Source organism: Sturnira hondurensis, unplaced genomic scaffold, assembly GCF_014824575.4.
Source record: "Sturnira hondurensis isolate 20B ecotype Veracruz unplaced genomic scaffold, ASM1482457v3 Scaffold0008640, whole genome shotgun sequence".
Lineage (NCBI taxonomy): Eukaryota > Metazoa > Chordata > Mammalia > Chiroptera > Phyllostomidae > Sturnira > Sturnira hondurensis.
The window spans coordinates 13085279-13100542 of record NW_028081271.1 but is presented as its reverse complement, the minus strand read 5'-3'; the positions used below and the strand labels follow the sequence as shown (position 1 = coordinate 13100542).

At 39.8% G+C, this 15264-nt stretch overlaps 2 protein-coding genes across 2 annotated transcripts in view; one reads left to right on the top strand and one right to left on the bottom strand.

Moving 5' to 3' along the window:
- TNKS (tankyrase) overlaps positions 1-15264 on the bottom strand; it is a 173224-nt gene that overhangs the window by 99027 nt on the left and 58933 nt on the right. The window lies entirely within an intron of this gene.
- On the top strand, positions 6784-10376 carry LOC118993014 (protein FAM71C-like). Its single transcript, XM_037055079.1, has 2 exons — positions 6784-6881; positions 9312-10376. The coding sequence occupies exons 1-2, from the start codon at positions 6784-6786 to the stop codon at positions 10216-10218; spliced, it is 1005 nt and encodes a 334-aa protein (XP_036910974.1). The 3' UTR covers positions 10219-10376.

Sequence of the window (15264 nt, the reverse complement as noted above, 5' to 3'; positions counted from 1 at the left end):
ATTAATACCTTAGGAAGAAAACTAAAGAAAGGGCACTCTTTAGAACTCAAGTTGAATAAGTTACTGCCTACTAACATCTTCAGGAAAAGCTTCCAAGATTATACAAGCTTAAACATGAAAAAAAAAAAGTCCCCAACTAGCAAACCAGTACATGCACATTGTCATCCTCATGCAAACCAGGGCAGGCACACTGTCACCCTCATTCTAGACGACAGTTTTCTGTGTTCATAGCACAATGATTCCAATCTCCTGACGCCTCCAGATGGACGCAGAAGAAAGTGCTATGTGTCTGGTAGAACAACACTGTTGTTGAGAACAAGCTGGAGAAGAACTGCGTATTTTTTTCTTTTGCTTAGTTTGTTCATTTCATTTATTTTGTGTCAAGCTTTTAGACGATGACCCAAAAGCAACTGGGGAGTGAAACTGAGTAATACCATGTAAAGCAATATTCTTTTAACACTTTTGAGCAAAAAAAGTATGGAAAAACAAAATATTCTAAATGGGAAAATACACAAAAATGTTAGACCAGTCCTGGCTGGTGTAGCTCAGTGGATTGAGCGCGGGCCTTCGAACCAGAGGATCTCGGTTCGATTCCCAGTCAGGGCACATTTCTGGGTTGCAGGCCGGTTCCCTGCAGTCCAACTCCCAGCAGGGGATGCACAAAAGGCAACCATACATTGATGTTTCTCTCCCTCTCTCTTTCCCCTCTAAAGATAAATAAATAAATAAATAAAATCTTTAAAAAAAATAATAATGTTTAAAAAAAAAAGTTAGACCAAAAGTACTCAGCCTCAAACCTAAACCGAGAACGAGCCAGGAGCAGAAAATGCTGAGTTCCTGGCTTTCGTCGTTTCTGCAGAGAATCAGATGCCCTTCCTGGGCACTCCGTGACACTTTCTACACGGTGTGAAAACCAGCTGGGTCTGCTCCTGCTTGCCCAGCGTGGCTCCTAGAAGTCAGGGGCCATACTTGCATTCATTCTTACATCTCCATTTTACTTACAAAAAGAAGAATACCTACTTTACTTACCCATCCTGGATTGGGTATATTTCTTAAAAAGAATGTCTTATCTAGCAAAAGCTCCATGGCAACAATGGAGGAGCACATTGTACTTAGGTTTGTAACTAAAAGTGAAAGTATTACAAGATTATGTAAGAAATTCCTGGAAAAAAACAATAGGGAAACATTAGGATATAGATTTAGAAAACAACATTATAAGTAAATCAGGATAAATAAACATAAAACTTGATGCGGCAATTTGGAATCGTTGAAAATAGTATAGTTTTAATTCAGTAAAAAAATTATAAACAAACAAACTACATTGATCCAGAAAGTACCCAGCCATGTCGTATGAAAAATAGACAGTAACTGAGAAACACTGTAAATAGGATATGACATCTTAGTCTTCTTCAAAGTAGGCACCTTGGGACCTCGACAGTTCTCCCATTGGCCATCAGCTGTCCTGTCGTTTTTTTCTGAACCATCGATTGTCTGAAATCTCTTCCCTTTCAAAGGTGATTACAGTTTTGGGAATAGCCAGAGGTTGCAGGGCACCAAATCTGGGCTGTAGGGGGACTGAGTCACCTGGGTGATTTGATGTTTTACCAAATGATGCATGAATGAGCATGTTGTCATGATGAAGCTGCCAATCACCACCATTTGCCCATAGCTGTGGCCTTCTGAATCATCCTAATAGCTTCCACAGAGGAATATTCAAGCTTAATGCAAAATCTGATGCAGATTCGTTGCTCTACTCACTCAGTCCTTTTGAATGCAAGGGACACACAGTGCACATGCTCACTCAAAGGCTTCTACCACCCCCACTGACTAATATAATGAAGTCGTCATTGTTCACACAGGTGTATTCCAGTCTACTCTCCTTGGTTACATCAATATTGCATAAACCATTCTTGTTGTATTAACAATGGCTGGACTTTTTCCAGATAGACTACACACACACTTTCCAGTACAAAGTTTGGCTTGCTGTATATCTAGCTTGTTAGCTTTTCAGAACCTATCTAATTGAATTACTGCAGGAAGAAAAAAATTTTCATACTAACCAATAAACTAATCAAGCATATAGCCATTTATGTTATGCAAAGAGCTTGCTGATTTTCCTCTTTCTCCAGAATACTGGACTAATTAAAGTGGTAAAGTTTTATAAGAATGAATAAAGCTACATTTTAGTATATAGCACATTTTGTTTATCCATTCTTCTCTCAACGGACACCTATTGCTTCCACACTTTGGCTCTTGCTAATATACTCTTATGAATGTGACTGTACAAATATCTCTTAAGAGTTTCTGCTTTCAATTCTTTTGAATATACACCTAGAAGGTGAATTGCTGAATCACAATATTTTTATTTCCAAGAAACCTCCATAGTGTTTTCCATAGTAGCCGCACCATTTTACATTCCCACCCACTGTGCATAAGAGTTCCAATTTGTCCACATCCTCACCAATATTTGTTATTGTTTTTTTTTCATTTTAATAGTAGCCATCCTAATGTGTCTGATGTGTTATCACCCCAAAATTCTATTTCTTTTTAAGACTATGTCTAATGAATAAATTTTTAATAAAAACGGACTTCCCAAAAGTCTATAAGTGACTTCAAAATATGGGTAATATGAACCTATCTGAATAATTTCTCATTTTAAATTGTTTTAATAAAGCAGATTCTGGGTTTTACTTGATCTGTGTTTTCCTTTCACTGACTTAAAATTTATATAAAAACAGATAAAATATTCATCTTTTCTTACTATTAATGGGAGTATAGTATAATCAGCTACTTTATGACAACAGCGTATAAAGAAGTATATAGTACTTATATATTTTTAGTCAGGTTGCTATTATGATAGGTTCTCCAAATAAGGTAAAATAATGAATTTTCTATGTTTTGATGCGAGTTTACATGAATTTTTATTGTCTTAATAGTATTTTCTTTGCAGGTATAAACCAAGACTAGAAAGAGTTAACACATTTTTACTAAAGGTACTATTTCTTCATTTTAAAAAATGAATTAAAATATCTCCAAAAAAAACTTGATGAGAAATTAGAGCTAAAAAAATGACAGAAAAAATGGTGCTCAATATTTTAAATGAATTAAAATAAGTCTTATTTCAAGGAGAACATTATAAGATTTTATACATACAAGAACAGTCTGACAAATTGCCCCTGGGTAGTTCATGGCTGGCCATGTTTATGAAGGATGACATTATTCTGGCCCATCTGCCATCACCTTAGACCATTTGCTGCCAGCCCAAAAAGTTCACAAAGCATTCAACTCCTAAATGCTGGCAAAATAATTTTTATCTTAAGAAGTATCTATAAGGAAAGCGTCAATGCTTTCCAGTCAAAGACCTCCTGGAATTGAACAGTGAGAGAGAGCACATACCATGGGAAACGGGAGGTGGGGGGGGGGGCAACTCGGTAAATTGCCCCTCCGTAAACTAGCATCGAAAGGCTCTATGCTAGCATTTGAGAATTGTTCGGAGGGCCTAAGGAAGCAGAGGTTTATCCTAGATTGGACGTTGTTGGGAAATGGGGGTAGTTTTATGACTGGGTTTGAAAAAAAAAAAAAAGCAGCTGTCTCTCATGTTAACGACATTTGATATTTTGTGAGCTTGCAATGACCTTTTTGTCTGGCCCAGCTGTCACAACACTTCCCGTGCGTATATAAGGTGCTATTTTCTTTCTCAAAAAGAACATTTAATTGATAATGAAAAATTATTCCTGGGTACAAATTCATAAATTTTTTAAAAAAACAATGAACTTGTCTTGGAGCACTCCTAGTATGCCAATTTAATTCTCAATCAGTAATAACCAAAGACAGATTCTTGAACATAATGGGTCCAGCCAGACAGTAATTCATTTACTTTCCAATATTATAGTCTAATAAAAATGCTCAAGGGTAAGTGAACAATCCTCCAATAAATAACTCAAATAGTATAGCGTTATATATAAGGATAAACACAACTTTGGCATGGTCATGATGTAAGAATATCACTTTTCAGCCAAGGAACTCAAATATAATGGGAAAAATTTACAAAGGTCCATGATGCTTTTCTGCAACTATCCTTTGCTGAGCAAATAAACCTCCCATTGCCCCTAAACTTTCCTGATTGTGTCGAGACATTTAGTTTACTGAAACACATACGTAGAAATGTCTTACGGGAAAATCAATGAAAGACACTAAGTATAGGGACTGCACGTACTCAAAGAAGTCGTTTTGCTTCTGCACACTCCCAAATGCACCACTCGTAATGCACTCACAGCACGAGCCCAAACCCCACCTGTGACACGGAGAACTCATGGTAGTTTCTGAGGAAGAGCCTCAATGGTTAATGAATCCATTTAATTAAGTCAGAGATAAATGTAAAAGTTATTAAATGGCATTAAACACATAAAACATAGTAAATATATATGTGATATTCTTCTACATGATAAAAAAATAAGATCTTTCATTGAAAAATACCAAGAAAAAATCCAGAAAGCCATACAAAAGACTAAATGAACAAGATTATACAGTGGAAAGAAAAACAACTATGTAGTGCATTTTAAAGTGATCATATATTTCATTATTTCAACTAAAAAGAAAGTTTCTTTCTTCTTATTTTATTTTTTTAGCCAATAGAGAAATGACTGGTCAAAATCAGAAGAAAGTTGCTCCGACATCCTACCAATAAAACTGTGTGATGGGCTGTTCTCCCACGAATAAGCAACTTACAGTTTGCAAACACAGGCTACTCTGAAAGCCTCATTGGTTTTTAAACCAATTAAAGACAGAGCTATCCAAAAACAAACAAACAAACAAACAAACAAACACCTAGTGTTCCTGAATGTTAAACTTCAGGAATTGATGAGGTAGTATTCTGATTTGCTTTAAGTAAAAACACTGACAACATTCAGACTCAGTCATACCGCATTACTGAACAATGGCAAACCAATGGCAGATGATAAAAGCCTAGAAATATTTTCAACTTAGCTTCATAGGAGGAAAGTTAATTTGGTCATAGAAGTGGGTAACACACCCATTTGTTTTGAGGGAAAAGTGTCGGAAGGCATTCATTTTGTAAATTTCAGTCTTTTTGCAATTTCTGTAGCTTCCTAAGGACTTCACTCCCTTTGTTCTCCGTGAGTAAAATCTGTAGGTCATCCGCACCCTGTTTCCACCTCTTTTAATTAAGTTTATAAAATTAAGTTTGCAATCATTCATTCTAAGTGTTCCTTACCCCTGTAAACTGAGCACCAATTTTACAATGCATGTACATTTATTTCTCCTGTGGGGCTTTCTATGCAACGTCTTCCTACCTTTTTTCCATTCTAAACAACACACCAATCTCCTTTCTTGCAGCACAATGAAAAGGATTTCCCACTTCACATTTCCAAATGTTACTTAGGGGTGATTATCTTTATTTTCATTCTTTGGTAAAACCGTGTTTAAAAATATCATCTCAACTTTTGTTTAACTATTTTTCTCTGAAAAGTATCACATAAGGACCTAAAGTGAAAAATATATGAAATAATCTTTTCCATTCTCTTTTCTTTCTGAAACAAAATACACAAACTATAACATTCAATACCATTCAGCACAATTCCTTTGTTCTTAAAAAAATAAAAGTAATCAAGTAAAATGTCTGTGTGTATGTATGTGTATGTATATATGAACATGGCTGTATGATCATGGCTATTTTCTTCTCCATGAGGTTAAGTTCTTTAGATCCAAAACCTGCCATAATTCAAAGTATCACCAACAATGTTTAAGCATGGTATTCGACCCAAACCACGCTTTAAGTAATGGAGAAAATTAGTGGCGTTCACATGAGAGCTGTGATTAAGGTACTGAATAAATAAATATAGGGAAGTATGAAAGGATCCAAGAACTTTCTATGAAGCAGTAGTTCTTTAAACAAGTTCCCTGATTAAGAAGTAAAACATCGAGACAAGCATGCATAAAAATAGAACCTTAAGAGAAAGGAATGAGTAAAATCACAAACTTTTGGTATACCACTAGTATACCAAAATAATTAAAATAATGTTTCTATGTTTAATTGAGTTTCTTTCCCCTCTGTATTCCTAGCTGGCCTTCTCTTTTATAAATCATTATTAATATTTCTACTTGGCACATTTTTGTTTTACAAAGAGTATAGGCAAGTGGTTATTTTATTTTCCTGTATTAGGTTTTAAAAATAAAAGACCTATTTTGCAAACAAATTCAAAAATGTGTTGCTCTTCTGGAGAATAGGACATTCTGCCATGTCTGTCTGTTATTGCCACGGGCATTCTAATAACTTCTTAAAAACAAGAGCCATTTTTATGTCCTGTCATAAGCAATACATCATTCACTCTCAGTGCAATGGAGGGTAATAGAATAATAGAAAAACAACACATGGAAAGCTTAGAACATCAATAGAGAAAAAGATTCTTTTCCACTCACCTGGGGCCTATTTCCAAACACTGAAACCAAATACATATAGCTAGAATTATAAAGAGCAATGAATTTTTCCCCACAAAGAAAGAAACCAGAGGGGAAAAACACAAATAAAAATTGATACACAGAATGTTACTCCTCTTCAGAAAGAAAAAATATGATACAAATGGGAGTAAATAAAGTTTGGATCATCTTCAAATCAATGGGCAGCCTATTTGTAAACATTCCTTACCTAGCAATGAGTTCCTAATTAACCTAAAAACGAATTTTAAAATTGCCCACATATAAGAAAATTAAGTCACTTCAGATAATTATACAATCTCCATTTTCATGTAAAAGCCTTGAGTGAGCATGGGATTCATGATATTCTTCTCTGAGCCCAGTAAGGCCGTCAATGCTGGTGACATTCAGTGTCGACAGCAAAAGCTGTCTGGGGACGATGATCAAAGGTGCAATTTTAAGATACTCTAAAGTACTGACCCTGGAAGTAAGCCTCATGCCTTCCCTGAGAAGAGAAAACACTGCTCGCATCCCTACCACAGTCAGATGCATGAAGCTAAGACGGCTAATATGGTTAAAAACCTTCCTGGGAATTAGTTAGTACCTACCTAACACCTACTAAGATAATGCATCCCCCAAACTGAAGTGAACATACCCTTACCCAAATTGGAACACTCAGTTTATTGTGTATTTCTTAAGCACAGAAATACACTGTTTTCTTTGCCTTTTATTACTTCTGTGTCAATTTCTAAAAAACAAGGATATTTTCTCCTGTAAGCACTGTACAATAATTAAATTCAGGAAGTTTAACATTGGTGCTTTTATGTAACACAGAGTAAATATTTCACTTTGGTTATGGTCTAATAACACCCTTTACAACATTTCCCTTCTCCAGTCTAGGATCAGATATTTTGCATTTAGTTGCCACGTCTCTTTAATCTCCTTTAATTTGGAATACTTCCTAAGCAAGTATTCCAAATTAAAGACTCTGATTTTTTCTTTCAAGACACTGATATTTTTGAAAAAATACAGGACAATTATTGTGTTGAATGTGCTTAAACTTGTGTTTGTCTTATGTTTCCTCTGAGATTCAGTTCTGTATCCCTGGCTCGACTAGAACACAGGAGACCTTCCCAGGCAGTACACCTGCGAGCACATAGCGTCATTTGACTCTTGCTGGTAATGGTAATTCTGCCTCCCCAATAAAGGTATTGCCAGTTTTCACCACAGCATGGGATTACTGTTGTCCCCAATAATCAGTCCATGGAGAAACAGGCTGAGAACCACGCAAATACACTGCTCCTCATCAAACCTGGTCCCTGAGATTGAGCGTTCACTAAGTCTTGTCTCAATCGGTCTTTACGATCATGGCAATTTTTCAAGTCCAATAGCTTCTCCACATTTATCAATGCGCATTCTACAGAAGAAAGAAACTCTCATTCATTCGTTCATTCATTCATCATCACTGCATGAACATATTTATTCCTATTTTATCTCACGGGTTTACTCAGCATTACCGTCATTATTTATTTTGATAGTCAAAGCATACCAAATTTGGTCAGTGGGATCCCCTCCAAGCTGGCTCCCTGTGCCCTTCTGATATTACTCCATTATGTTACTGATCTCTTCCTCTCTTTCTAGCACAAGATATTTCAGGCTCATATTATACCTTCCCTGTCCTAGCCCTGATATCAGTCATTCCTGCCCGCTCCCCCCCGCCCCATCTCTTTTAATAACCGGTACGGGAATAATGTACAGAAACCAATGTCTGGGAACCAGGTATGCTTCACTGCTACTGTGGGGGAGGGCGCCAGGGAGACACTGCTCCAAAGCCTTTTCTGCAGTGGACCTAGGAGATTTCCTCCCCAGGATTCTGATATCTAGAGCTTCAACCCAACTCTATAAGGTTTTCCTCCATTCCACATGTGTGTATTTCTTATTCTATAGTAAGACTCTTGGCTCCCAATACATTTACTCAATTTTACAATATACACAGATTAGGTTCGGAGTTACTACACCATAGCATTGCAAAACAGCTTGACAAAAAGAATTTCAACTTCGTGTGAAATTGTCCCTTTTCCCCTTTCTAGAGTTAGATGTGAAGTTCAAGTAGTGTGTTGAAAAGTTACTTGGATTAGTTCTTTATTTCTTTTACCATAGTTATTTATTCCTTTCCCCCCACTGAGAGAAAAACCTCTTACTGAAAAATAAAAGCAAAATTTGCCTTATATAACATATTAATTCAAGTTTAACTTATTAAACTCTTAATGCAGTTTAGTTATTTGTTCCCTTACAAGCAACAGACAGCAAATTCAGTATTTCTAGAAGCAAACGAGAAACCCAGTAACTGAGATTTTGAGAAAAGTCTGCAGACATCTATAACTACATGCAGCCTTGAGAAAGACAAGGAGAGGCTTAGGGAAGCTTTCCTTGTTGCACATTCTAGCTTGGTGACTGGAGTTAATGTTCCGCAGGAATTCCATGCTAACTATATGAGTTTAAGCAAAAGCTCAAAAATACATTCAATTCTTAAAGCCTTAAGTAGTTGTCACCTAACAGTGCTAGTCATTTACATATCACTGCCTGTGGTAGCTTTGTGAAAACATGTGGCCGTGAAGAAGCATACTTGTGTTCCACACAGTAAAACACGCTGTAATTTGATATTCTCTGCACCTTTGTGGGGAGGCAGTTTGCCGGAGGACACTGTCCCTGCAGGGAGAGCTGAGGAGATGAGGACACAGTGCTGTGTGTGACAGCTGACTGCAGGTCACAATGGACAGCAAAAGCTTAAAGGCAGCCTGTGAGGGGCTGCGGTTGAGACCAAGGTGGAGGATCGGGCAGGACGTGCAGTGGTTTTAATGAAAGACCGGCACGGGTAGCAACACGGCCCCATGGTTGGGCAGCGCCCAGAGCAGCCACATGCTGCCCATGTTCCACGGCTCCATGGGGAAGCTGCAGCGGCAGCTGCGCAAGGGCGAGTTCGCCATGTTCAGGCACAGCCCCATGTTTGAGAGCGACTTCATCCAGATCAGCAAAAGAGGAGAAGTGATCGATGTGCACAACAGTGTGCAAATGGTCACTCTGGGCATCGCATACACCAGTCCCAACCTCGTAATACCTGATGTCATGCTGCTGGCACGACCGGCTGTCAGCTGTGCAGTCGGTGCCAAACATGACCAACACACCCAGGGAAGGGGACTCAAGTCAGCCAAGAGCTTGGAGCTGACCAGGCTGCTTCCTCTGAAGTTTGTAAAGTTGTCTGTCTATAGTCATGAGAACAAACAGCTCCACTTGAAGCTGGCCACTGGCATCTCCTTTTACCTACAATTATGCCCCCCTTCAGATGCAAAAGGAGACCTGTTTGCACACTGGGAAGACCTGGTGTCCTCCCTGAGACCGCCCGTGGAGGCTTACAGCAGTACCCATGCCGTACCAGCTTGTGGCATGATGGACCTGCCTGGATTGGAGGCAGAGGACAGGAGGAGCCCAGCAGTAAGTTTTTGCAGAGACAGAGAGGGGACCCAAGTGCTTCAGGAGAGTGACCAGAGGCTCTCAGGCTGCCCCGCTAGGCTGATGGGGGAAACACTGCATATGGGAGGGCTCAGGCCAGATGAGCCCTTGGGTGTCCTGACCTTGGAGAGGTCGTTAGTGCTTCTGCATATCCGAGGTCCCTTAGACGTCAGCTGCTCTGACCCCATACCCAATGTTGCAGAGCTGTCACCAGCATCCTCACTGTCCAGCCTGTTCTGGAACACTTGCCTGCTACTGTGGACTCAGGCAGTCTGATCCGTTGTGAGACACTTTTAACTAAGAGAACGCCCTTCCCTTACCTGAGACACGAACTGATTTTTGTATAAAGCTGTGGAACTTCAGCATGCTTTGCACATAAGTGCACAATGTTAGTAGCTATCAAAATGTAAAATGGATTGCTCCCTTACTGCTGAGCAGTCTCCCTCTAGGGATTTCTGTTCTAGATCCCTAAAAGGGAGACTGTATGCAGAGTTTTATGCACTCTTTGCTGAGGTAACTGCATACAGCACAAGCGCACTCGGGCCCTCACTGGCACTGGAACTGTCCCAGTGAAGCTGCAGCGACCCTTGTGGGTGTGCCGCAGGGGTGTTCCTGCATCCACTGGGAGACTGCACTTGGTGACTTTAAAGGCTCTTCTATTGATAAGCTCTTGAAGACCAGTGACAGCCCTTCCTAGTCTCACTCGTTTTCTTCTCTACTTTCCCACTTCTCTCTGCACAGGCCATGGAGCTCCATGGAGAAGGGGACCAAGACCAAGTCAGTGTCAGAAGCCTTCCCATGGTCGATGAGGTGTCTGGGGCCACCTCTCTTGCTTACGCTGGTGGGGAAGGAGTCCAACAACATGCTTCACGCAAATACTCTGTGCTCAGCGTGAGCGTGGATGCAGGAGGGGAGATGGCCAGCAGCCCTGTAACAGAGAGTGCAGAAGGTCCCGGAGCCAGACCCTCTGTGTCAGCCTGACAGAGTAAAGACGATACAAGTGAACAGAATGGAACCCAGAGCATCTCCCAACACCAGGCTGATGCCCTTAGGAAGGGAAAGGAAAGGAGAAAACTCCCACCAAAAGGCTCTCCCATTCTGGCAGGAAGTGGCAGGACAAGTAGATCCCAAGATCTCATGGAACCAACCACTCAGGGACAGAAAAGGAGAACAACCAGACAAGCCCAGGTACCCAAGGACATGGCTCCACCCCCCAGGAATTACAATAGCCTTGAAATCACCCAAAAGGGGTCTAGATTATCTCAAAAGTCAGGGCGGAGCTCATCCAGAGCTAGTTCTGGGGGTGGACGCATAATCCAGAGATCCGTTCCCTCGTCGCTCCCCATTCTGCAGATCTCCTGAGTCTAGGAGGGAACACTAGCCATTCATGGAACATGTGCGTATCAACCAGAATGGATCTCCAAGGTTACGATCCACTCACCCATTTCAAGATGGGGAAACAATGCCTACTACATGCTTTAAAAATAAATTATAAACTGGTCTGATATGGGCTCAAAGAAATTCCATTCTGGCACTGTTCCTCCTGAGCTAAGTTGAACTGGGCACTGATTCCTAGTACATGCTTGTGTTATTTCAGCAAGAACATCAAGATGCCCAAAGAGTTTGGTGTGTCTGGTGCTACTACTGTGCATCCAATTGCCTGTATGTTGAGCTTGCCAGTGTGTGACGAGTGACCATGTCTTAAGTGTTACACACTGCATGTCTATAATTTGTGTCCAGAGGGTTCAGTGGGTTTGAAATGGTCCGTTTATCTACAGTACTTGCTTTTTTCAAAATGGTGCTTGTCTGGCACAATTATGTGTTTGAAGGAGTAAATCTGTCTTGGTTATTACTATGTGCAGAGTGGTACGTTTGTTTGGGTCCATTTTGGCGTTGGCCATCCTACTGCATTTACCACCACTTCCCACATTCTAAGAAGTTCTGATCACAGCCTATTCTTCCAGCTGGTGATTCCACCTGCCACAATGCTGAATCACACGCTCAGTGCTCCCATAAAAAAGACAGGCAGTAATTCCGCTCCCGAGAGTCTCACACTCTCGCCCTCTCACTGCACCTCTACGCAAGGCTTCTGAACGAGTGTCGTTCCAACAGCTCCGTCCGGCCTTGGCCTCACAAATAGTGAGGGCTTGTATGAGGCTAAAAGATAGGCTTATCCAAAGGGAGTATAGCATTACCTAGTTCGGATTTCCCATCCAAAAGCCGTCGGACCAGGAGAGCACATTTATCCTCACTGAATTCTAGAGCTAATAATAATAATAATAATACCACCTAACCAGCAGAGTGTTGTAAAGGTTCAATTAATCTCAAATTGAATTCAGTTAGTCACAACACATAGTTCCCCAGATCCTTAGGTGCCGCCAAAGAGACAATTAGAGAATAGGGGTAGTTCAGGCACCAGCCCAGTTGGTCTCAGGATGGTGTCAGATTAGGTGGTTGCTTCAGAGCCTCACTTGGGTGCCATGGAATGTTAATTGAAGGTCACTAGTGCCAAGTCAAATGCCAAAAGAAACTCTCAACTTGGAATGCAGTGAAGGACAGTCTAGTACCAAGAGCTTGACAGCATTACAACACGGTGGTGGAAACAGTCCAGCCCTGAGGCTGCGTGGGCCTGGGCCCCTCGACAGCTGGGCACCATGCCTCATGATGGTCCGCTCCTTCGCTCCCAGGTGGCCCTGGGGCCCGAGCTCTCTTTCTCTCTTTTTTAAAATTGAACTTACAGGGGTGACATTAGTTAACAAAATTATATATGTTTCAATTCTATACTACACCATCTGTATATATATTTTTAAAGATTTTATTTTTTATTTTTTAGAGCGGGAAAGGGAGGGAGAAGAAAGAAAGAGAAACATCAATGTGTGGCTGCCTTTCACATGCCCTCTAAAGGGGACCTGGCCCACACACAACCCAGGCATGTGCCCTGACTGGGAATTGAACCACTGGCCCTTTGGTTTGCAGGGCAGTGCTCAATGCACTGAGCCACACCAGCCAGGGCATCATCTGTATATACTGTATTGGATGTTTGCCACCCCAAGTCAAGTCTCCTTCCATCACCTTTATCTCCCTCTACCATCTTTTACTCCCCCCAACCTTTTTCACCCAGCCTCTTTACCTGCTCCCCTCTGACAGCTGTCAGTTTGTTTTCTAAGAGTCTGTTTCTATTTTGTTCATCAGTTTATTAGATCCCACATGTGAAATCATAAGGTATTTGTCTTTCTCTGACTGGCTTAGTTTACTTAGCATAATATTCTCTAGGTTCATCCATGTTAACCCGAAGGGTAAGATTTCCTCTTTATTTACAGCTGGGTAGTATTCCATTCAGTTAGGCAGTCCCACTCCGCAATGCTCTGCTCTGCTCTGTTCGGTTCCACTCTGTTCCAGCAAGACATCTTCAGTGTTTCAGCTCCATTCTTCACTCTTCTTGGAAAGCCAATTCTAAATGCAGATGGTTCAGTTGTTTCTGTCTGCATTCAAATTTTAGGGGGTTTCTCCTATCCTTTATTTAATTTTATTTTTTGAATTTGTAAAATATTAACATACTTCTAGAAGTTAAATCTATATTTCTGATTACCAAGTAGATTTCAAAAATAGGTGTGCCACAAAAATCCCTACCCTTCACACAGTTTCACTGGATGTTCACATCCTCAGAGTACCCATACATGTAAGGACTGATTTCATACAGTAATGACACTAAAAATAATTTCAAGACTTCTAGGAAAATGGAATAGATATACTTTTCCCTATTCTTCCCACTAAGTACATCCAAAGAACCTGAATGTTATATATGAAATAAACATAAGAAGACACTCAAAGGGGGACCAAAAAGGACAGACCAGTTAGGGATCTTGGTACCCAAAGGAACAATGTGGTGGGATGGTGCCAAGACCTTAACAGCTGAAGAAGCTGGCATCCCATTAACATCAATAGGTAAAGATGATGACAACAACAACAACAACAACAGCAGCAGCCCTGCTCTCTCTAGACAAAGGAGCAGGAAACTGACAGCCTAGCAAGACAGAACACCTGTAGACGATGACTAGCCTATTCCAGTCAGACTATGAAAGCCCCCAAAAACAAAAATAAAAAAATATGTGACCCTACCTCCATTCATGAAGTGAAGGTCTAGTGATGAGCCCTGATCTATAAATTCACTGAGAGAAGGAACTTTTGTCTCTGCCAGGTAAAAATTAGCCCTTCCTGACCACAATGTCAGACCATGGGCTGAGGCAGCCTTTTACGCCAGCCCAGTGGTGAGGATGTCAGCCATCCTCCCATCCCATGGTGTCAGTGGAGGCCACGTGGGGAAAGTCAGCGAGGATACAGTAGAACTCCACCACACCACCAACCAACAAGACCTAATGGACATTACAGAACACTCCATCCAACAATGGCCAAAAACACATTCTTTTCATTTGGACATATATTGAAATAGAATCCATTCTGGGAAATAAAACTTTTGTTTTTGTTGAAAAGGACTGAAAACATGAAGAGTGTTGTTGCCCAACCACAATGGAATCAAACTAGAAAGCAGTATCAAAAATGTAACAGAAAAATCTCCAAACATAAAGTTTAAATGACAAATAATCCATGGGATAAAAAGGAAGCCTCAAAGAATTGATAAAAGAATACATTGAACTGAATGAAAATAAATATAGAACATAACAAAATTTGTGGAATACAATTCAAGTAGTTCTAAAAGGGAAATTTATAACACTAAACACATATTTTATGTTTATGTTTAGAAAACAAAAACACTAAACACACATATTTTATGTTTATGTTTAGAAAGCAAAAAATTGCAATCAATTTTCTAAGCTACAACCTTAAGAACCTAGAAAAAAAGTGAAACAAAGTAAGTAGAAGATGATAATAAACATAAAAACAGAAATCAAAACTGAAAACAAAAAACAATACAATAAATAATTGATTCTTGGAAAAAAACTGATAAAATCTACAAACTTCTAGGCAACACATAACAGAAGAGAAAACACAAATTACCAATTATTAATAATGAAACAGGGGCCATATCACTATAGATCTTACAGACATCAAGCTGTCTAACAAAGGAAAACTAACAACTCTACACACAGAAATTTGACAACTTAGATGAAATTGACCTAATCCTTAAAGACATAAACTATCAAAGTCACACAAGGAGAAACATATAACTTAGCTCTCTATCTATAAACAAACTGAATCAATATTAATCTTCCCCCAAAAGAAAGTGCCTAGATGTTTTCACTGGTGAATTTGACAAAAGATTTAAGAAAAAAACAATCTCTTCCAGAAAATAAAAGATGGGAC